Raw genomic sequence first — 25003 nt, 5'->3', positions numbered from 1 at the left:
ATCTATTTATCTTTTCATACGTTTGCTCACTTTCAGTCTCCATTCCCCGCAGATTCTCTTCTGGACGGTGTGAAGAGGAAGGGCATTGAGCATTCAGAAACAAGCACTGACCTTGGCCCACCCATCCCATCTGAGACAGGAGGAGTGAATTTCATATCAGGCACCTGTACGTGCACACACACACACACACATACACACACACACACAGACACAGACACACACACACACACACACACACACACACACACACACTTCTCTCCAGTGACTGGGTCTTGCTGATTCACACTTTGGTTGGAGTGGAGAACGGGACCTCCCAAGGTTACCACACTGCCTGCAATTACATATTATAAACACACAAGGAACAAAACTAAAGCTGGGCAATATATGATATACTTATGATATATTCACAATAAATTTGGTGACATTATTAAATTAAGTAGCATTATTAATACTGCAGTGATTGTAATGCCCTTTTACTTTCTTTTGGATTTATTAGACTAGTTTTAGACTAGCGTCTGAGTATTTATTTATTTATTTTTGGTTAAATGAATTAACTCAAAATTCTGATTCACTGATTTGTTTGTAACATCACTTAAAAAATTTTGTAAGACAATATTTGTTACAAATGCGTGACTTTTTTATATATTAACATGTTATATTAAGGTCCTACACAAAGTGATATATCTTTAGATAATCTTTAGATAATACTATTTATATATTTATATTTTGGTGCAAATGTTTTGTGTTAATTTAGTGAATAATGTGGAAAAAGTGGCTTTGTTTGATGAATTTTAATTAACAAGCTACAGTAGATGTTTGGTTGAAATAATGGTTCCTGTGATTGAACCAAACCAAACCAGACCAAACCAAAAAAATAATAATTTTATATTTTTGGAAGTTGTAAATAAAGATTATTGGAGTATGTTTTACAGGAAAATGCTATTTCAGTCATTCTACTTTATAATTGTTTTTATATTTAAATCAATGTGTTATGACTTCTTATGTAATTATTTGTGAAATTTACTAGCCGTTTCTGAATGAAAACTGAAAATATATATTTTTTCAGTGCATCACATAGATATTAAAAATCCAAATGCATATTTTTTTATTATATTGCCCATTCCTAATCAGAAAGAGTTTTATACAGAAGATCTTTTCATGCACAAACGCAGACATCAGCTTTGTAACTTTGTCATTTTCTTTGTACACTGACTCAATTTTTAGATCACATTATCAGAACAACAGTACATGTGTGTGTGTGTGTGTGTGTGTGTGTGTGTGCAGTTTCTCAGAGGAGTCTCAGGCCAAGATGCCAGATGATGGATGAGGCTACATGGCTCTCTCTCTCTCTAGATCACGTCCACGTATAACCACACACAGCCTTGACTCGGCGGTACCTCAAATCGACACGTGAGCTGTTCTGGTAGGCAGGACTCAGAGTGATTATGAGGATCCATCATCATCATTTTCATTGCTCTGCTTCCTGCAGCAGCACGTATCACACACAGCGGGAGGCCAAGAGAGTGGCAGCCGCATGTTTGAGATCAGAAAAATGAGGCACTGAAAACGTTTTCTCATTCAAGATTGTGTCAAAGGGAACAACACCAATTCAAAGAGTGAATCTGGGGCTGACTCTTTAGATTGATGGAGTGATAGAATAGTGTGTGTGTGTGTGTGTGTGTGTGTGTGTGTGAGGGTCACAGGGTTGATAATGTGAACAATTTGAAGTGTGGCACCCTTGAAATAACAGGTATTTGCCGTGGGCTGATATTTTAAGTACACAGGGGGATCAGGTCAGACCTGAAACCCTGCTGTCATTGAGGACAGGAACCTGTAAAGGGCAAACTACTGCGCTTCTCATTTAACTCTGTTCTTCCTTCTACAACACACGTGTACACACGGGACTCCTCATGATGAGGTATTTCTACCAATCAATTCACAGGAAGGTAATGATTTTCAGCTCAATCCATGAACGACCTCCTATAGCACCTGTGATAAGCAGAAACTAGTTTAAAATGGAGAACGAAAGGGGGAAAAAAATAGGGGCTTTGAAAACCCCATGCATCTCAACACTAATGCGTTCATATTATAATGTTGATTGATAAATCACAATGTCTGCCTGCTGGACATGAGGGGTTAAATGCTGTTCTCTATGCCGCAGTAATATCCTTCTGAATCAATAGTGAGAAGTGATTAAATATAGAACAAAATGCCAGAGAATAGGAGAAGGTGAGTGGCAATGACACTGAAGGGAGGGTTGGGAAAAAGCATTTCAGTTAACCTTCTAAAGCCTGATATGTCAAGTAATTGTCTTTTATTTATTTATTTTTTAATGGAACAGCTAAGTTTGATTCACATTGACTTTAAAAGGGCAGATTAACCATGTTAGTTCTCCACAACAATGAGGATGCTGTTGTTGGAATTAATTTGATGCCTCAGAGTGCAGGCAGAAGTCTAGAACAGTAACCAGCTGGTCAATATTATCGTCCCTTTCATGCCTCAATGTGTCTGTTACTGATGCTACAACAAAAAAGGTGCCATGCTGTCAGTCCAGTCGATTGTTAGATCTTGCTATCCAGCACATGTCAATCACTCATTACAACCAGGACTCCAAAGTCAGGTCTGGAAATACCCAAAGAGCATGTAATGTCTTACATTGTTAAAACCAGACATACATCTAACTCTCCAAGGTGCTTCAACTTCAATTCAAGTCTTTTCTAATGAAACAGCCAAACGCTGTGATACAGAGCAGAACCTTGGCATGAACTCGGATGTTTCTTTTGAAACTCTGGAGGGAGCAACTTCCCCGAATGCCCGCCAGGGCCATAAATACATCCATGCTGGACCAATGATCTTCCTCTTACCATGATAGAATTTATGTGCTCAGCCATTGCAAACCGGAGCACTTTCAAGGACCTGTCCTTGCGCCCTACAGTTGACGATTACAATCCAGACCACCTTTCCATCTCCCTCTCTGTCACTGAATACAGGGCAGTGATTTCTGGGTATTGATCCAGATCACGTAATCCAGAGATCAATAGGTGGTATACATCACCTCACAGGGTGTTCTGAGACGCTAAAGGCAAACACAGATGAGTTATTTGCCTAGCATAAGGCTAATAAAACAGACAAAAGCTAATTACATAGATCTTTCAGTGTAAAGCGGCTTCAATTAAAGGAAATGTTTTCTTATTGACCTCAAAACAAGTGCATACTTGTGTGCTAGAAAGAGTCATATTTACTTGGGTCAATGACAAAGAATAATGTACTTGGTAAAGAAAAGGAAAAATTGATGAATTAATCTAAAACAAGACTCACAAGGGTCCTGCCCTGACCGTCATGTCTGTTCTGTCTTTGTTTAACATGTCTATGTTTGTCTTGTGCCTTAGCACATGCCTTAGCCTTTAGGTGCGTTCGACTTAGCGCAGTGCTGCGCAGATCGATCAAATTCTGACTTGAAGCCGTGCATGCCGGTTAGAAATTTTGTCTGACTTGAGACGGCGCCGATGCCATGTGACTGTCACGTGTGGCATCAAAGTGCCGCGAGAGTGTTTTGAGAGCAGCCGGCTGACTCAAGCCCCGTTCACACTACAAGCGACAAAGCGACACGATCCCATTCATTTCAATGGAGAGCTGGCAATTTCCGGCGACAAGTGCGACAGCGGCCGTTGTCGACGGATGGGGCGTGTCCAGCGACATGACACATTTTAGGATCCTTCAACTTTATACAAATGAAGAGCGACTTTCGGGAGTGACAGCCAATAGGAAAGAAGACAGCAGAGCTCATGTGATCGTTCTCCTCTCAGCTGTAGCGTCTCGACCAATCTGACACACTAATTTTAATTTGATTTAACAAATCAATTATTCATTAGGTTAACAAATCGTCACAGTCCCCTCACTCAATTAACTGGATGCCAGGATGTCTGCTGAACACCAGGCGCTCTGGTCACCATGACAACTAATCATGATATCACTGGTTTTATGACCCCCCAGGAATGTGAGAAGGATAGCCCACTCTTGTCCCAAGGAAAAGCAGAGTAGAAATGGACTGTGTTCTAGTTAATTCATAGAAAAACCGTTATTTGAATGAACACACATATTTCTTCAGGCCATTGAGTATATTATTGTCATTGTGTATTTTGGATTTTTGTTTGTATGAACGGATTTAATTCATATTTATATTAGATTTAGTCTTTTACCTCCAAAATGTTTGTATTTAGCGGCAAGAAACCTAATTCGTTGGCAAGGCAACCAGTAGTGAGAAGGCCCACTAGCTACCTCATCGCCAGCCCCTGGTGACAAAGTCGCTGCTAGTGTGAAAGCAAGCTTCAGCCGGGAGCGCTGATGACGACACAGCTGTTTCAGGATTCACCGCATGATAAGTGACAACAATCACTTGTGTTTCGGGTTTAATCTAACCTTTTCAATTCCAATAATGGCCACAAATCTGTGTTATATATATATGTGTGTGTGTGTGTAATTTCATGCATCTTTAAAAAATGTATTTTTAAGAAAAGCAAAAAATGTCATCTGGTGCAACCATAAAGTAAACTAAATGTTTACATCTAATTTCAAAAGTGTTTTTAAAATATATTTTTCCGGGTAAATATAATGAATTGTTTATTTATTGATATAATTTTTGTAGAGTCACACCACATGACATTTTACAATCAGAACCAAACTTGCCTTGTCACAAAAGAGACTTATTGACCTTGACACAAAGTCATGAGGATGTACAAATCTATTATGTAAATTCCTGTTTAATTATTATTTTTCTTCATGTTACTGCAGATTGGTTGCACCATATGACTTTGATTTTGAACTTGTTCAAATGCTAATCTGAAAAAAGGAAATAAAAAAGAGCATCCAAGAGGAAAAGTTAACCAATTAAGAGACCGCATGCCCTTTCACATCACACTGTGTTGGTTTTGAATTATCAAGGAAGAATCAAAGAGCAAACAAAAAGCTGAGCAACTATGAGTTAACAGATGTAACAACTCCCGAGAGATGAAAAATAGAAATGCAAAAATAATTTCAAACAATAATAGATACAGATTTAAAAATGGGCATCAAATCATTTACCCACTTGAACTGCAGAAGACAACACAATGTAGTTCAACAATACAACAATTCTGTCTGTTCTTGACAGTTCTCCCGTCGTGTCCTGTCCAGGCCCCACCTGTATGGCGATAATGAGCCCTGCTCTGCATCGCTCAGCAGGAGACACTGCCTTTCATACACTGTGCCTAAAGATACGCCACACCAGCCATTCATTACCGGCAGCAAAAGAGAGGAAATCTGTTGGATAAGCTGCACAATATAAGACAGACAGCTATACTCCGTAATTCCTTCAGAGTAGCTGTAAGCCTGTCGTTATCAGGCGGCGCGTTCATTTTAACTGTGTCTGCTTTAAACACATTAGCCTGGCACCCTAATGTGAACTCCGTCATGGCGTAACATTACAGTGAACCGCACAGCTAGCAGTTAATTGATGTCACTCTAATTAAATTGCACAAAATGAGGTGATTTATTTCCACAATTCTCAACTTGCGGTGCAGTGTAAACAATCAGTATCAAACTATGAATAATATCAGCCCAGAGGGGACAGAAACCGCTCTGCAGTACTTCTGTCCTGGAGTGTGTTTGTCACTAAAGTGCTGTAGAGGTCAAAATGAGGTGAGTAACAAAAGATGAAATCCCCAAAAAATGCCCACTGAGGTGGAGACACTGCTGTTTACATGGGCATGCGTTTTCTCTCTGAAGTGTGGTGGCTCTCTCTGTGCTATGAATAAGTCATGGAGGTAGAGTGAGGGAAGGTAAACACTCTCCTCGGAGGGATCACTGACCACTTCTGAGATGCTTCTGCTGTGTTTGCCTGGGTCAAACGCTCCTATATAGATGCTGTGCTAAACTGTCTGAGGCAGATAAACACAGACTGTGAAGCTCAGCACCTCGGAAATGTCATTCACTTACTAGTAACTACTCTATACCCAAGAAAAGCAGCGCTTGCTGTGACAACTACAAGACCCTGGATCAGAACCTGCTTATAACAAATAACATCAGCAAGAAAAGAAAAAAAGGTACCAGCACTGCTCTTTGCACAATACATATTTTGATTACCCACTGTTTTTCTTGTGGGACCCAAACTCTGCAGTACAACAGAAACTACATTAGTGATCAAGCAAGGTTGTCACCAGTAGTTACCTTGCTGAAAAGACATAGCTGGTCACCATCTGTGATTTGAAAGCTACTGTCCCCACCAAGTTCCTTATCTAGCTTAAAGGATAAGGCGATTTTCAACAGTGAAGTGAAAGTGACGTGTGGCCAAGCATGGTGTCCCATACTTGGAATTTGTGCTCTGCATTTAACCCATCCAAGCAGTGAACACACACTTGAAGAATCGGGCAGTCATTTTGCTGCAGTGCCCAGGGAGCAATTGGGGAATCAGTACCTTGTTCAAGGGTTACTGAAGGTGGAAGAGAGCTCAGTTCATTCACCTGAGACTCAAACCCACAACCTTTGGGTAACAAGCCCGACTCGCTAACCATTAGGCCACTACTGCCCCGCAAACAACTTTGTGTTGGTACAATGTCTGTAGTATATGTAAATGAACAGTGTGTACTCTGGACTCAATTTATTTGTCAGATTAAGTCTGTCCAGATTACATGTTTTTCGGTGGACTTTTGACAGCTTTGGGGGTTTTGTGAAAACTACAAATTGAATATTTGAAATTTTGTATTCCTGCCCACAGACAGAAGGATGGCACCAAAAAAAAGAAATTGCATTTATTAAATGCAAAGCAGCACTAACCACAATTAACCAACATGGAAATTCTTGCACCAATCTTGCTGTTGAAAATCTTTATTTACTTGCATGAGCTGTAAACAACATTTTCTAAATGTGAAGGATGTGAGTGGAGCTTGGACATGAAAAAGGCATGTGACAGAGTTTTGGCAGTTTCAAGGGTCCTCTGGTTGTAAGTGAACTGCTATGTGGTTGCTAGGGTGTTTTTGGATGGAAAACAAGTTCTCTCACCTGTTGTGTCTTCTAGCAGGTCTGAGGTTTGACGTTGGTGAAGTTGCGCAAATTTGTAACCTTACATACAAGTGAGAAGTGTCCAATCCTGCTCCTGGAGGGCCACTCTCCTGCAGAGTTGCGGTTCAAGCCTTGAACCAAGGTCTTCAAGATTACTTGAATCTTTTGCAGGACCAAGATTGGACACACCTGGTATAAGCTATCATCATAGTAGTGATGCATGCTGATCAGGGCCTGTTCTTACTCTAACATCCAAATCTCATTGCAAAAACACTACACATTTCACAAGAAAAGGAAAACACAAGCCACTGGATGGATTGCAATATCTAGCAAGATTCAGTTCAAGTACTTCATGGGACATGTGACAAGACTGTGTGGCACCTAGCGGAGCTCCGTTTCTGCATTCAGATGGAATTTAATGGGGGCGCTCTGGGCAGCTCTTTGCTGAGACAGCACACTCCCTTTCCTCCATCTCTCCCAGCTCTCTACACCACAACACCAGGGATTGAATTGCCTCATTAGCACAGAGGCTGGTGAGGAGCTGAATCCACCACATTGCTCAATGTCAAAAGAGCATCCAAGAGGAAAGGTTAACCAACTAAGAGATCACATGCCCTTTCACATCACACTGTGTTGGTTTGGCATAATCAAGGAAGAATCAAAGAGCAAACAAAGAACAGAGCAACTATCAGTTAACAGATGTAACAACTTCTGATGCAAATAATCAAATTGGCACTGGTGCTCCATATGTTGCAATATATCAAAAGTCAGAGTCAATAAGGCTGGAAGCTGTGAAGCATTCTTTAAGGTCTGCTGCAATCCTCGCTCAGATTTTAATTATTCTGAAAGCTTCATTTTGCAAACGTAGCTATTTTCTCCCTCCAAGTCTCTCTGGACCAAGGGCAACAAACCATGGCAAATTTGAGTACTCCACATTCTTTGTCTGTGTAAAAATACACAGGAAACAAAATTATAAGATTAAATGGGATTTAATTTTACTGTACCTGCAACTAGTTTTGAAATGTCATTTCAAGTCAATAGTGACAAGAACAAAGTGCAACTCAATAACAGCATTGAAAAATTAGATGTGCATGTCCTAAAATACAGCTGCTTACAAGGCAGCAAAAGAACAGTCAACATTTTAAGGGTTGAGCTTTGGTTCTTTGTAAATTAAATGTCACATCATTTCCACTTTGCTGTGGTCATGAAGACACTTGCATGCTTCTTGATTTCGGTCACAATCTCAATGGAACTCCATCTTTGCAGTTTAAACACAGTTATACAATAAATAATGCAAATCGGTATGCAAATGAATGCAAGAAAAAACACACTAATCTGCATTCAGTATGCAAATATTACAATGGCATCACTACTGTTACACTTGGAATGTGAAGCATTCTTTCAGGTCAGAGTGAGATTGTCAAAATTTATTTGAAAAAATAACGTATACAAAAACCTGGGAACTATATATTAACTGTCTCAGATGGAATTAACTGCAAATATAAAGACATGTAACTGAAAACACTGCACAGTGAATGTATATTTTAAGGTCTCACTTAATAAAGGTAATGCACAAAGTGAATGCACTGCATAAAACCTGTTTTCAAGTAGAATCCGGATTCAATGAGGAGTTTTTTCTTTTATTTAAGATCAAATTTGGAACCAACTGTAATCAAACATTCAGCATTTCACATTCCCAGTGGCCTTAGAGAATCATTGCAAAATGCATTATTAATGTGTGTGTGTGTGTGTGTGTGTGTGTGTGTGTGTGTGTGATACAAAAGTCCTGACAATTAGTACTTTTTTATGTAGGAAAGCCCTCGTATGGAGATGATCACATGCACCCTTATTTGGAATAATTCAGATTCATCAACACTAGAAGGAGGCAATAAAATAAATTCATGTGTGTATGCACTTGCTCTGGGAGAACATTTTCTGCTCACATAGGAACTCTTGTGACCAATTAATAGTGAATGAAGCATTCTGTGCAAATACATTCATGCATTTTTAGTATTTCCGACTTGCCAAACACCACAGCTTACTTCCCATCCATTTCAAGCATACCTCTCTTTGAAATATTACTGTTTTCTACTTTGATTGAACTTGGAGACATGAAAATCATAAATAATCAGCTGGAAAGAGACACAAGGGAAGCCAAAAATGACTAAACAATTAAGCATGTACAGAGGAATATGGCTGCAGGCTGGGACTCAGGAAGAGAGCGGCTTTAATGTTTGCTCCCTGAGGTGCGGTAAGCTTGTTATGCCATACGCAGACCCAGTCTCAAGTCTCAATGTGGGAGTGTGCATGTTTCAACCAAACAGAGAAGCAACCAAAGGCTTTGGCTGCGTCTCTGAATAAATCTGCTGTGTTTTAGACGCTAACAGCGAAGGTATATGATATCGCCTCCGTCAGATGCCGTGTAATGTATGGAGGTGCCGTCGGCGATGCAGCGCTTCCTGCACCTGGTATGCAGCGACACTGAAGATATATTAAACTGTAAAGATACACATCTGCATGAGAAGGGTAGCGGAAGGTCTCCATTTCATCAACAAGTCAAGTCTAACAGCTCGTAAAAAAAAATGAGGGTGGGTACGCCATCTGTTCAGAAACCGTTTCCGAAGAATAAAGAGGAAAGGTGGGTGCTTTTTACAGCAGTGTAGTGCACAATACCATTTTATCAAGGTGAAAGCACCTGGACAAGGGCCTTAATCTTGAGTGCAAACACTGAGTGTGTGCAGCGGCTGGACGTTTAAAAGGTCGAGTCACTTAGTTAAACGGGCACGCTGGAGTCGGTGTAATCAGGCGCATTAGGGAGTTAATTGCAGACAGCCTTGCGATTGATCAGCGATACTTTTTTATGTAATGTTTTTGCTCTAGTACGAAGAACGAAATGTCTGACACTGAGGCCTGATAATTAAGCCATTCATCACCCAAGCCTATTACTTCCTTGTACAAGTACCGATGCTTATGCAGATTATAAAATAAAATCCATTTCACTTGGTGACTAGCCAAAACCATCCTTTTTTTTAAGCCTTTTTAGCATTTTGCCTTGCACATTTTTATACTTTAGGCACTGAAATATGGTTCATGGGCAAAATTATATATTATAATATACTTGATGTGATGGCGTACAGTTATTTTTGTTAGAAACATTAAAAGGGGTTACAGATTATTAACCATGTGGTAATGCTAAATCTGGATAAACTGAAGAGTGAATTTAATTAAAATGGTCTTTTAAAACAAATAATAATAATAATAATTTCATTGTTTGCTGTTTGTAGCTATATATATATATATATATTTATTTTTTATTTTTTTGCAAAACAGTACAGCTAACAATATAAAAGATCAACATGCATGCAGATCAACATGCAAATGCAGTCTTATAGTGTAACTAATTTATCATTAATAGATGAAGGACCACTGTTAAAAAAAACGATTTTTTTAAAATAACAATAATAATTTACTGACAACGAAATCCAGTTATTTGTACTCTTTGCATGAATAGTATTATCATCAAACCTCAACAAATATGAAAAATAAGTGAAAAACTGACGATTTTTATGATATGACATTAATGTCTGTTTCACTTATTTATTTACTTTCATAAAAGGTCCATTAAGGGAACAGTGAATATATAACAGTCATTAGGTGCACATCGTCTTGGAAGTACAAACATAAACTCAAACTCAATTTAGTACAGTATCATAAAATCCTCAGCCCTGGCCTGCATCTCATCAATCAGTTCAATAAGCGATCGATGCAATCATATTCCGCTTGTGCAGATTTCTTCCACTAATGAATGACCTTTCAGAAGTAAAACAATGCCTTCACCAACAACAAATTAGTCATGCTATGAATTGGATGCCTTTTCCTTTTCTGGAATGGTGATTTTTAAAGTACATTTCAGTAAGATTTTACAAAGAACACTTCTAAGTGCTAAAAATGTTTGCCAAATTTTAAACTCGGCTCTATGACATCATTTATATCATATAAAATGACAGCTCTCTATTATTTTAAGGTAAATAAGTGGTTTTAAACATAAGCACATTTGTATTAATGGAAATACACATACAACTGCACATATAAATAAAAATACACTCTCATCACATGAGATTATAGTAGAATAAATGTTTAATTTTTTTGCACAGGAATGACTCAAATGCTTCCTTTCAACAGTTCATGACTGAATCTAGTGTCAATGAAACCTTTAGACTAGTAGATTTAAACAAGCTAGTCCAGAATGAGTAAAAGTGAGCTGGAGAAGATTTTGGCTTGAAAGATGGACACAAAGTGAAACATTGGAGCAAGTCAGTTCAAAACAGCAAATGGAGTGGCCTGCTAGCAGAGCTAATAGACTGTTTCAAATTGAAAGGAACAGCGGGTGTCTAAATAGAGCGACGTGGAACATTTCCCCTCACAATCTGTCTCCAGCCCTTCCCAGAACAAAGAGAAAAAAATACGAGCAACAAAAAGAGTCTAAAGGCCACTCTCCACATGGAGAAACATGTGTCTGCGGTGGAGAAGATATTTATCTATCTATAATCAATTCAATTCAGCTGCCTGTCAAATCGATGGAAACAAAGCTGGAGTCTCATGCTAATGAATTCCTGGTGGGAGATAGAAGATGCTTTCCTGCCTGAGGATGTACCATCCCTTCCTGCTGTAATAGAATATCTTGCTTTCAGGCATTCTGTGCATTGGCAATGAAAACATTAAACAATCAAAACATAAGCAGCCTCTCCAGACAGTCTTATTCTGATTTCCCCGTAAGCAGGCGGCTCTCAGATAGCAATTATCATTTGGAAGGATATACAAAAACTTGTGGCAATGCTACAAAAAGAGAGAGAAAAACTCATTTAGAAGACGTTGCATCATTGCAGCAGACACCACTGCAGGTGCATGCGATCTTATCAGAAAGTAAATACAAAAGCACAGTGGAAAGCAGCAGAGAAAACAGAGAAATGCCAAACTGGGCAAGTAAATTAGTACAGAACATCAGCACAAAAACACATTATGCCTATGAATGCAAAACAACTGCTGCATGAAATCAGATCAGAGTAGAAAATAAAAACTCAATTCTAAAACCTAACCACATACTGTACCTTGGAAATGCCACCATCTGTATTTTAAAGCAATAGTTCACCCATGATAGAAAATTCATTCTGGCATCAGATTAGGTCAGTTAGTCATGAAAAAACGAATAAACATGTACAAAAGTGCAAAAGTGAATTGACAGGCACAGTGGAAGTTTTAAATTTTTTATTTTTTTTTTATATTGGTTTGCTTATCTCATTTATAAGATAACTATGAGCTACTATGTGATATTTGGATCTTTCCTTTACAGAACAAAAATATATGGGAATAAACTGCAAAATATAATGTGATATATCACATAATACATTTCCATATAGGGAAACTAGTGCTTATATTTCTCAATGTAGTTCAATATATGCATTGACAATGTATGGCTATACTAAAATATGACTAGTAAGTCAAATCTCAAATAACTGCCCTGATGACTTTTGTTATACCCGCTTAAATGATAGAAGTACTTGCGCTGTACAAACTAAAAAAAAGCACAGTTTTATCCTTTATTGAATAATTAAATATATTGTCACATATTTTTCAATATATGAAAGTGGCAATTCCTTTGGTATTATTCAATATATTGTAATATATTAACACAATATATTATTCAGTATATTTTCAATATATTGTTAAATAATTGAATAAGTTGATCATTCATTATTATTATTATTGTTATTAATAATTATGTTTATATAGCGCTTTTCTAGGCACTCAAAGCGCTTTACATTGTGAGGGGGGATCTCCTCATCCACCACCACCATTCATATACTGTATAAGGAAATATATTTTCTTTGCGCAAGGGTTGACATTGACATTCATTTTCATTATAGCTTTTTTGAGATGAAAAAGATGACAGTAGGTTCATTTTTGGGTGAACTATTCCTTTAAAGGCTGAAAAACTATCACTTCGTGGTAAAACTATCAGTTCCTTGATTTTATTTATGAATACGCATACAGTAAGTGATCAGGTGACTACACTTAGGGACATTTGCTATTACAGCCGCCTCTAGCATCATTTACCAGACAAACCCATTTCTCTAGCTCCAACAAAATAGCCTTGGTGGATCATCAACTGAGCTGTATCTCTTAGAATAGAGCAGGTGATCTCCTGGGTATTCTTTCCTGAGCAAACACTTACATTTATATCCATGATCCTCATGCACGCTCTTCAAAGTTTGATAGGATAGGCTTTTTTCTCCTAGAGCAGTTTGTTATCTTTTTGGCAATCGATTTATTTATTTATTTATTTATTGTCTCTCTAAATAGACAGATCACTGCTCCTCGCTGAAAACAGAAATATATACCTGCTTCCCTCCCTAAAAAAAATCTAGATCAAACGCAGCTTGAGCTCAGAACAGAGAGAATGCCAGCCTCAGCCATGCCTGCATGATTTCATTGAGGTACTGCTTCCCGTCTTGAGAGGAAGTAAGCAAAGCCTCGGGCTCAGGCGAAGAGTGTTCAGTCAATATACTGTACATCCATGATGAAATCACTCCTAACAACATGATGCAAAAGCTGAGACACTGTACTCATTTGGTCTTTCTGGATGTTTTAAGAAAGCAAATGCGTGTGATCTGTGTTGTACATCAACGTGCAGGTGATGAAAAAGATTCACACACACAAAAGGGAGGATTCACTGAGGAGTAACTAAATCTGCTGACAGCACAATTGCATGTGTGACATTGCTTTTATTCAAGCGTTCAATAAACAAGAAGTTAATATTGTGTTCTGGCATGAAACTCTAGATGGCGCAGTCCGATAGGTCTAACTCAATCTGACCTAATTACATCATCACATGGCACAGCTGATTGGTTCTCTCCTGTATCGGTAGCCAATGAGAAGCAGAAATCAGAAACCCTCCACCTTCCCCAGCTCCACCTGTATAAATCTGCTACGAGGTGATTCATGTATGCTATAGGGGGATATTTCATGTATGTTATATATTGCAGCAGCAATAGTTCTTACATGCTCACAGCAGCATGTTGTGGATGTATTGGCAGTAGCAAGTCTCTGTACTTGCTCTGCCGCAGCAGCAGCAGCAGTGTAGCAGATCTACTCCGCCAAGACCAAATACATTAACATTGTCATGTACATTACCATGCCAATCCCTCCGAGAGTTGTTGTGACAGAACTTATGTTTTAGACACAATATTGTCAGCTACTTTGCCTGTTTCTGCCTGTTTTTTTTTATAAGTGTTGCGTCTTGCACAACTTATAAAACTGGGAAATTTACCAGTCATTGCACATTACTTCAACACTTAAAGCAGTTTGAATAAAAAATGCGTTGAAAAGGAATTGAGGCTCCAATAAATGCCATTTGAATGCAGCTGTTGTTGGATATATAAATTGTGCAAGACGCAGCACTTATAAAACATCATGTGTAAACTATCATAGAGGCCTATAAAACAATATCATGTGTAAACTCATGTTAAATCATGTTACACATTGCAACAGGCATTATCTCGGTTTAGCACTTTTTAATATGCCAATTTATATTAATATATTAATAATAAATATGCATTTATATAAATACACACAGGTGTGTATTGCACGTGTAGCCTACATGACACTCCATTACACTGCCCAAATCTAAAATACCACATAAAAAGTGACTGTTTTCTAAATTATCTTTGCAGTATTCATTGTTTGGTTCATTCGCAATTTTTTTCTGGCAATATTGTTTATCCCTGTGCTAATCTCAGCTCCTCACTGAGAACCCTCATCAAACTGTTTACACTCACTACAAACAACGTACTTCCAGGAATCCGGCAAAAAGTAATTACCCTTGCATCATTGACTTTCATAGTTATTTACTGCATCAAACAATGCACACAATCCTCAATTTCTTTCACTTGCAAATAACCATAGAGGTGGCGATTAGCAAAATCCTGTTGGGCCATGCAATTCTGGAAGCCAAAACCTGCATATCAGGGCTGAGTGAGGGGCGGAGGGCCGCTCATGACCAATGACTTATGTAAGCAAGCCGGGCTTTACTACGCCAAGGTACAGCTGGATTGAATTATTGTCAAACTGAACCAATCATGAACATCTGTCAAAGGTTAGCCATAAAGGAAAATAGGCAGTTCCTGTTGAGAGCGGCTGCAATGTAATCTGGGAGTAATTTAGCCAAGGGAGTCAAAAAGAGTCTGAGAGTTATAGGCTACAGAACGACTCAAACGTGGACTGGTGTTTACTGTGGCTTCCTTTGATTCTTCTTCTTTGTTTTTCAGTCAAGGAGTGCATAGTTTTATTAATAATTAAGTGATTTTATTTTCATATTTAAGACAAATAAAGCTAACATTTACTTTTAGTCTATAAATATGAGACCGCAGCTGAGGGAAGGTTGGTTTGAAATGTCAGGAATGATGAAACAAAAATTCAATTTTCATAAAAAAAGAGTAACAATGAATCGTCACATATCATACATTACTAAACCAACTTTTCACTATCTTTATCATTTACAACGGCTTCTTAAAGGGGTCATATGATGTGATTTCAATTTTTCCTTTCTCTTTACAAGCTCTTGGTGCATAAAGAAGATCTGTAAAGTTGCAAAGACTAAAGTCTCAAATCCAAAGAGATGTTCTTTATAAAAGTTAAGAGTCAGCCACGCCTATCTAAAATGGCTCGTTCTAACACGCCCCCACATGTCTACATCATAATGTGGGAAGATTTTCATAACGCCGCCCAAATGTTCACGCAAAGAAAGAAGGCGTAACTTTTATTCTCGCTGTAGTTTTGTTGTTGCCGCCGCCGCCATGTCGTGAAGTTTCGTTGTGAAAGCGAAACTACTTTGTTTGGCCTTCCAAAAGAGGACGATATCCGCTTCGTCATGCCTGGAGCTGATCCGTGCTGGTCGCTGAGGAAATACATCAACTTGAAACCTCAGTCAACATGACATGAACATCAACATGAAATCGGCTTTCACCGTGGACGAAGTGGAGTCCAGCCCGGGGTCATCACATGTGTTTGCCGCAAGCCCACCGATGCGTAAAAGGACAGTATAAGTCATTATAATCCGTAATTATGTCCCCACTGTATGCAACAAATGCCTCGTTTATAATGTGTTTTAATGTTTTGCTTTTCGTCGCTCCGGCCGGGACACGGCATCACAGTATGGTAAGGGGTGTAACATTTCTGTCACACGCTTGAGGTATTCGGCCAATCACAACGCATTGGATAGCTGGCCAATCATAGCACACCTCGCTTTTCAGACCGATGAGCTTTGTAAAAATTGACGCGTTTCAGAAAGGCGGGGCATAGAGGAGAAACAATAATGTACAGGATGGGGAACATAATGTTTTTTGAACCTTAAAACGCATAAACACATTTCATTACACCAAATACACAAAATAATGTTCTTTTTAGCAACATCATATGACCCCTTTAATTGGTTAAAATTAAACATTTTGAAACTATTTTCCTTATTACTCCCCTGATCTGCCATTGGTCGGACAAGCAGATAGCCCCGCCCTAAACTCGTACCACTGGTTGTGCCAATATATATACAAAATGACACTTATTTTTTAACATATTGTAACTTAAATTATGTACACAACCTTTAAAAGACTTCTTTTACATAGTCGAAGCACCTTCCACAGACTGAGTCACAGCGACTCCCACATCACCACATGTTCCTCAAGGCCAAACGAGTAGAATAACACATCTGGAGAACACTTCAAGCTGTTTATCTGCCCTGTGAGGAGCAGCAGCGTGACTGCACAGGGAGAATATTGAATTTCGGTACAGAATTGAGACAATGTCACCTCAGATGTGGTGCAGCAGGAGACAAGTATGCTGTCTTTCAGAAGAAGCTTGTTATAACAGCACTGCACCAGCTAACTAGAAGCTCGGAGTCCATAATGTAGAGGCCTGTCATATAATCCAATGGCAAAGAGTATATCCAAGTGAGGGAAAAACGGTTAGACCTGAATTACTGTGTCCCTAAATGTAGATAGGTTTGAATTGGATGATATCCTGACGGAAAACCTCAGGAATGTTCATGTCACTACAGAGCCAGATGCCTAAAACCACTTCTTGGAAAACTGCAATGCTATTTACATTGCCTGACCAAACATCTGAGCTTCAGTAAACAAGGCGAACAAAAATCCAAATCTCCAGATGAAAATGTCACCCACTCTGCACATACTCATTTAAAATCTGCAAAAGTTTTCTCATAGATATCTATTGGAAAAAACCCAATTCTCTTAAAATGTAATATGCACCAATGTTTAGTTTCACCATGTTTACAAGAAACAAAAATATTAAAATGCCCGAGCTTTCATCATTACACACCATTTTATCGTGTATGCGAATCTCTGAGTAAAATTTTGTCAGTGTTTGCCGTGTTTATTCATTCTGCGCACATTTCCTATGATTCATGGATGTGCACATTGAGATGTCATTTTATAACCTCCGGGTCTGCAGCGTCCTGTCATTTTCAGATATGTGAGATCTTTTTACTGCCTGTGGTTATCAGCCAAATATAGTACAGGACGAGAAAATTAGTGACTTTAAGCAACACTTTGCCATGCTAGCGTAACTAGTGGCAACCTGCTATGGATATTCAAAACAGTAGGCAGATGAATGCATTCAGTCACTGCATGATGGAAATCCAAATATTTAGTGGTCAGACTGACTTTGTAGAGTCTCAGCTGTGTTGGATGAGCACTAAGTGGTCATGTGACATGGAGAAAGTACTTTATTATGGTTCCATTACATTTCTGACAAGTGAATTACAATCTGTTATTACTGCCAGACTACATTTTCCATTCAAGTCAGTTGGCGTTAGAGAGGTTAGACTAGTGATTAATCATCCATGTAGTTTCTGTACAGTTTGGTTGGTTTGTCCTTTTTTAGCTCATTTCCTGATAGCAGCAGTTCACAGAGGCTCATTTTTGCTATAAGACTTTTAAATACATATTACTTTCCTCCAGGGTGCTAGACTCAAGTAATGTAAAATCTTCGAAAGCATCAATTGAAATGAAATGGAAATTACCCCATTACGAACTATTGATTCAGTCTATCATTGAAGATTTTCAGCAATGAGATAAGCTCTACATGCCAATCCTACCAGTCTAAAAGCTTTTTCCATTAATGGAATTATACATGATTGAAGGAATTTACTTATAATGACACTACAAGGCTATTTCATTTAACTAATTGAATGTACAAGCCAATGGGACCTACTACAAGCACAGCGTCAGTTCTCAATCCATTCCTCTCTCATGAACACAGATGAAGAAAATATTAACCAAACACAACAGCAATAGCAAATAAGCATGACTTTTAAAATGCAGTAACCTGATTGATAAATCAATATCACAAAAGTTCTCAAAGTGAAATGTGAAATATCCCTTGTAATCTAAAGTGAATTACTGTGAATTTCAAACTTGATATTTCGGTTATCTTCAGGCAAATGCAAATTTGCAAACATAAGGGTGTTTATTCTTTATATTGCAAAACCTTTTCCATGAATTAATGCACGTGTCAGGGCGCACGTAACACACTCTCTGTCTCTTCTTACCATCTTGCCATCTTCCTAATGGGATTACGCCAACTAGCAGCATCCCATAGGTGTGTGGGTTACAGTTTCAGCACTATTAGCAAAGCATTGGAAACACTTTACATGCAGTGCAGGTATTAAACATATCATATGTAAACAAAGGCTTATTAGTTACTATTGCAATATGTCATATTAAGCATGCAATTAATTGCTAATGAAATCATGGACATGAATGTAAAGTGAGACCAGACATTTTATATTCCCATTAGACAGACACAGGCTAGTTTTCACATTTATCTTTAATTGCAAAGATTTTATGCTCCAAATTAAAATAACAGTAACACTTTATTTTGCTGTAAAATACAGCATGGGTTACATTTAGACAAGGGTTCAAGTATAAAATTAAAATAGATTTTAACCCAAAAATTTAACTATTGAATTGAATGTTTTATTAATTTTGATGCATGGGAGAATATTAAGAAATTGTATTAAATATGTTTCATCAAAATGTCACATTTTTACAGTGAAGGCTGTCACATGGTTTAACATTTTGTAATTTTCTTTATTAATTAAAATGATATTAGATATCCAAAATAATGGTTTGATATTTATGTATGTTATTCTATCTTGTGCATTTTGGGGCATTTCATTTCATTTTGTGTTTCATAATTGTTCTACTGTACTAAATGTAGCTGAAAACTCTTGAAATAGCTTTCACTAAGGTTTCAAGAGTGACAACTTACCCCCAGAGAGTGTGACACCATGTCCTGCTGGAGTGTTTCAAATCAACTGTATTCTTTTTCTAGTTGATATGTTCTACAGCTTTTCGTAATCAAGACTTCAAGGTTCGTGACACAGAAACAGACTTCCGAAACCAAACCAGTTCCAATATTCGCAGGAGTCATATGACACTTTGCTGAAATCCTAAACGCAGGAATTAGTTTACTGCTGTAAAATAACAGTGTGTGGAAATGTTGTCGGCAAGCTGGTGCTTCTGGGTGTTACAGCAGCGTTGACCTTCTCAATACGCCTCGGAGAATGCGCGAGGGATGTTAATGCACATTATCATACATTTAGCGAACACAATTTAGTTAGGTTCTAGACTCAATACACACTGCTTTCATCATGCATCATACAGACGCGCAGACGACACGAAAGATGGGACAAAGTTTGGCGCATTGATTATAATAGACGAGGGGTCACGCGCACTAAACTCCCGTTACAAACGCGCGTGCAGCCCTAGAATCGGACAATGAGCGGTGGAGACAGTGGAGGACTCGGGATGTGACCCATGGACGCGTGCACGCTCTCACACATCCTCCCGGGGGCTGACCCCAGCACACGCAGACACGCGAGACCCGCGTGCCCACCGGACACCAGCGGCTCGCGCCACCGGCTCATCTCCGGACGTTTAACATGAGGATCTATTTTTGCCATCCAATGTCACAACAATTTAAGAGATCTGGATTGGGCGACGTGCCCTGTCTTTGTTCCGTTCTGCAAAGAACGTTAAATTTTCTGCCGTTGCACAAATGCAATCGGCCAATGCGATCTTTTGTTATCCCAATAGTATTTGGATGATGCATAATCATCATCAAAGTCGTGATATATGGTTCAATATATGCAACGACATTGACACTGAACTATCTCTCCCTGTATTCTTATGTTACTGGGGTCTCAGACACAAACGCAATGGAACACTCTTAAAATAAAGGTTCCTTTTCGAAGATCCATTTTGGTTGCACAGGGTTTTTTGAGTTGAGCAAACTGGTTCTTTAGAGTTTAAAACATTAAAAATGCATTGACATTTAATTAATGGGTTCTTTAGACCATTGTTTCTGGGTTTATTAAAGCATCCGATCATGATGGTTTTCTAAAGAATTAGTGCATAAAAAGTTCTCCATTGAACTTAAAAGGTGGCATTAAACTCTAAACCCCTTTTTGTTCCTTACACGAACCTTAATTTTCAAGAGTTGTCTGTCTGAAGGGTGTAACTCATCAGAGCCCAATACAGAACCAGAAAACCAAAACCATCTGGGTTTGATTTACTCAACTGGGTGGGGGTCTTATGAACTGTACTTCTTACCAAGCTTAGGTTACATTTGTTCAATTCATGCCTTCGTATTGAAGACTTTATCCACTGCTCAAACATGCCAAAACTTATTTGACATGGTTGAAGGTGAACAATATTCTAGAGAAAGACGAGCAACTAAGACGTCCAAACATGAAACACCACGCCACACTGTAAAGGAATAAATAACTCGGTTTACTTACAAAGGAATAAGGAGCGGTATGCTGCAGACATCACGAATCCTGTATGAACTGGAAGTCCTTTATAATAATGAAAATTCAAACAATGCGCCCCGTTTCCTTCACTGTTCTTCACGCGAACTCAAGTGTTCGATCACAAAAAGCTGTAGTAGAGCAGAAGTATTTGAGAAGAAAAATGGATCAGCAGTCTACTAGGAGACGAGCACAAGGACAGCATATCTGGACACGCTGAAAGACGAATCCATCATCAAGAACTGGAACATCATCTCCGCGTTTCCATCGGATTCACCGTCAAATCATCAAAGTTCTGACGGAGGACGCGCGTCTCTGGTTGCCGTTGCGAGGTGTTCTCTCTCTCTCTCTCTCTCTCTCTCTCTCTCTCTCTCTGAGTCTGTGGCCGATGCAGAAGAATGCACAGCGCGTGTGTGGATGCTGAAGGATGGAGACCTCTAGAGTCTGAAGCACACTCGCACTGTCTGGATGGAGAGGAGCACAGCACATGTGTTCTGATGGAAGCGGATGCAAAAAGCCACAGTGTAAGAACAGTATTGCGTTACTGCATACAAGTCACGTCTATTATTTTACAATATGTCACGTGTGAGTATTTTTGCTGTTTTATGCCATGTCGTACACTTATGTAGAAATTGATCTACCGAAATGTTTTATTTAGACATGTTTTATTTCGTGCATATGATACGAAATCTGTTGGCGTGCATATGATACGCAGTTTTCGCGTACATATGATACACATCTACCCCACAACCCTAAACCTACCCATCGCGTAGCATATACACGCCAAAGTCAATTTTTGCGTATCAATACCATGAGTTTTCGTTTTTTATTTGGCGTACTATTTATACGCACTTTCATGAGATCAGGTTGAAAAATGAGGAGTAATCCCTTACTTTACTTTTTTCAAAAGTAATTTAATTACAGTTAATGACTTCCTTCGCGTGCATATGATACGAAATTTGTTGGTTTTTACTAGTACGTAAAAATGGACTTTGGCGTGTATATGCTACGCACGTTTTTGGCATATGTAATACGCAGTTTTCGCGTGCATATGATACGAAATTTGTTGGCGTGCATATGATACGCAGTTTTCGCGTACATATGATACGCATCTACCACACAACCCTAAACCTACCCATCGCGTACCATTTACACGCCAAAGTCCATTTTTTCGTATTTCGAGTTTTCGTTTTTAGTAATAATATGTAATAATTTCATATTATTTTGTAATAATATGTGATGTAATGATCAGTTACAGTTCATGAAACACATGATTAGAAAACTGACTTTAAATAGAATCCAGCTTTGATCTATATTCAACTACCTTCCTACGCTGCCAAGTTCCCTTTAAGGCAGTTTGGGCTGGTGATTTATTTATTCTGTTTCTATGAGGATTGAGATGGAGGGTTTGAGGAAGAACAGGGTGTGGAGGAGGCAGATGCATGTGCATGGCACATAGAGAAATGCTGGCCTCACAAAACAACTTACCAACTCTGCAAGAGGCCTGAACTTCCTCATCTGACCTACACGGAAAAGCACGGTCATATATATGCACCCACATACACATATGAACACACACATGTTTGTTTTCGACCTTTCCTCACAGATCTGCTGAGGATTGTCTTTCATCTGGCCATTATCATCAGCATAACTGCGAAGTATCATCACATATCAGTATCTATTGCATCTACATCTGCATCCTGATATAACATAAGCTGAACACTGGAGGCTATTTTTAAGATCTTGTCTCAGGGGACGTTATTTTGAAAATAATTTATTGTGGTCTGTATAGGAAATTGTTTTCCATCCTCTTAATCACATCACTTATTAGGAAGAAACCGGTCTGTGATGCATTCTGTGAAGTTCCCTTTCATTTTTTTTAAAGGTTTAAGGAATAACAAGTCCATTTCAGTTCTCTCCTGTCCCTACAGGACTACAGACACGGACTTATATATATATATATATATATAGCGCGAGACACACACAAGGGCACATTCTCTTTAGCAAATCAAAAAAAAATTTCCGGTACTTACTTTTAATATAACTTCTGTTTTTATGTGGGGGAAAGCACACTTTCATATTCTTGAATTTACTTTTTTTTGTTTTACATTTGGTTTTGTGATCGTCATTCAACCAAAAATGGAAATTCAAAAACCATTACTCACTCTCATTCTAGTCTAGTCATTTTAAACCTATGGAGGCCAGTTTCCACCATGGAAAGAAAGAAAGAAAGAAAGAAAGAAAGAAAGAAAGAAAGAAAGAAAAAATTTTTGCAATTGCAAAAAAAAAAAAGTCAGTTTTTTTTTTTCAATATGTAAAATCAGGATTGTGACAAAAAGGTGGTTTTTCTCTCAGAATTGCAGGTTTATCTTTCAATTATGTGTCAATTGTCTCACAAGTCAAATTGTGAGATTTAAACTCAGAATCAGACTCGGAACTCAGAACTCTTTCTCACACCGTGATGTGAAAATAAATCAGCTTTTGAGATGTGATAAAATTTACAGTTACAAGCTTCATATGCCAAACATTTTTTTTTTGAACATTCTCGTAAACTCTCCACTCTTATGTTTATCATTAGGAAGTTCAATGTATTTCAGTAAATCAGTTAGTTCATGTAAAGGGGAAAAAAACACATACAATGAACTCCTCGTTAAATGATTCTGTTTTCCATTCAGCTTTCAGATTTAGAAATTGGATGGTGTTCTATTTTTTTTCCCCACTTCAATTTAGTCCTATTCTGTCCTAATTGAGAATCTCAGTGTTTCTGTGCCAGATAAACACTAAAACAAGTACTTTTAACTTGGAATACTTGCAATTTTTAGCATGTAATTAGCTACTGACTTGAATCTGTGACTGTCAAATATCTATTTAGATTGTTCCGAATGTGTATATTACTGCATTTTGTGTTTTTATTTTTAGATTTCTCTTTTTTTTTTTTCCCAGAGCAAATTGATAGCAAATCAATTGCATTATCACTAGATTCCTAGATGGAGCACAGCACCATTAATGAAGTCCTAAAGTTCAGCTGCATTCAAAACAACTCTAAAACACATTTGAACAACTCAAGGGCTCCTACAAAACCAATACATCTTGGGTTATCCTGCCTCAAGGAAAAGCAGCAACACAGAAAATATAAATGCTGCAAGACTCGAATGGAGGAGCGAGGGTTTGGGGTGGTTTGGCCTTTGCACTTGATGCAGCATCTGAATGCAGATGGTCACACAGATGGTTGATATTTATATCGCAGGTCCCAAAAACCCATCCGGATGGAAAGAGCTTTTTAAAACCGATTGGTTTGGAATACAATGTGCCACACTGTAGCACTTAACATTGACTCTGGCCTTCTGTCTATCTAAAAACACATGCAAGATGACTTGTGAGTGTACATTTCTGTGTTGAGATTGAGAAGACTGCTTGAAATTGCAAAACTGCATGCATTTCCATGCATGAAAATATAATCTTTCCTAAGTGCAATGGGAATGATTTTTAAAAAAAGTCCCAGGCATCTATTTTACTTTAGATGCCTTTTCCTTACATGCCACAAGTGGCTTCACAATGCTAATTGTGAGTTGTGTGCATACTGTCAGCATCCAGTCGTGCCACGGCGAAGACTTCCTGTCTCCTCCAGCACACACAAACCTCTCTCCGTGTCATCTTCCAGAGAAGTGTGAGCATTATTCTGACAAGAAAACGAAGAGAGACACATTTGCACTGAGGGAAGGAGAACGCATATCTTCGGTGACCTCTGGGACGGAGACTAAGTTAAAAGGCTTCTGAAGAAACAATACGGACACAAAAGCCTGTAGAAGTCTATTTTTAGGCACTACTAGGATCTTTCAGCTTCAGAATTTCACGGCTCATAGATCTTTTATAATTTAATGAACAGGTGGCCGTCTAAGATTTATGGACAGAGGCTCAAGGCCTCAGTGGCCACGTGGCTTATTGATCCACATAATTTTGTTTGTTTATGGATCAGCAAAGCTCATTCCCATTCATTTTAATAGAGCAGGCTCTGGTCACCGCACATTTGCATCCAGCACCATTTACTCTCATTTAAAATTAACTACCTTTCATATCACCGGTATC

General features: G+C 38.5%; 1 protein-coding gene across 1 annotated transcript in view; it reads right to left on the bottom strand.

Annotated features, from left to right (window-relative positions):
* Window positions 1–21265, bottom strand: part of LOC107602112 (CXADR-like membrane protein) — a 102943-nt gene extending 81678 nt beyond the window's left edge. Inside the window, exon 1 of the mRNA XM_016294521.1 lies at window positions 20909–21265. Coding sequence (XP_016150007.1) covers window positions 20909–20939 — 31 coding nt within the window. The 5' untranslated portion in view covers window positions 20940–21265. The remainder of the gene's footprint in view (window positions 1–20908) is intronic.
* Between the last annotated feature and the right edge of the window lie 3738 nt (window positions 21266–25003).

This window comes from Sinocyclocheilus grahami, unplaced genomic scaffold (genome assembly GCF_001515645.1).
Source record: "Sinocyclocheilus grahami isolate Dianchi unplaced genomic scaffold, SAMN03320097.WGS_v1.1 scaffold319.1, whole genome shotgun sequence".
NCBI lineage: Eukaryota > Metazoa > Chordata > Actinopteri > Cypriniformes > Cyprinidae > Sinocyclocheilus > Sinocyclocheilus grahami.
This window is presented reverse-complemented; position numbering and strand designations above follow the sequence as displayed.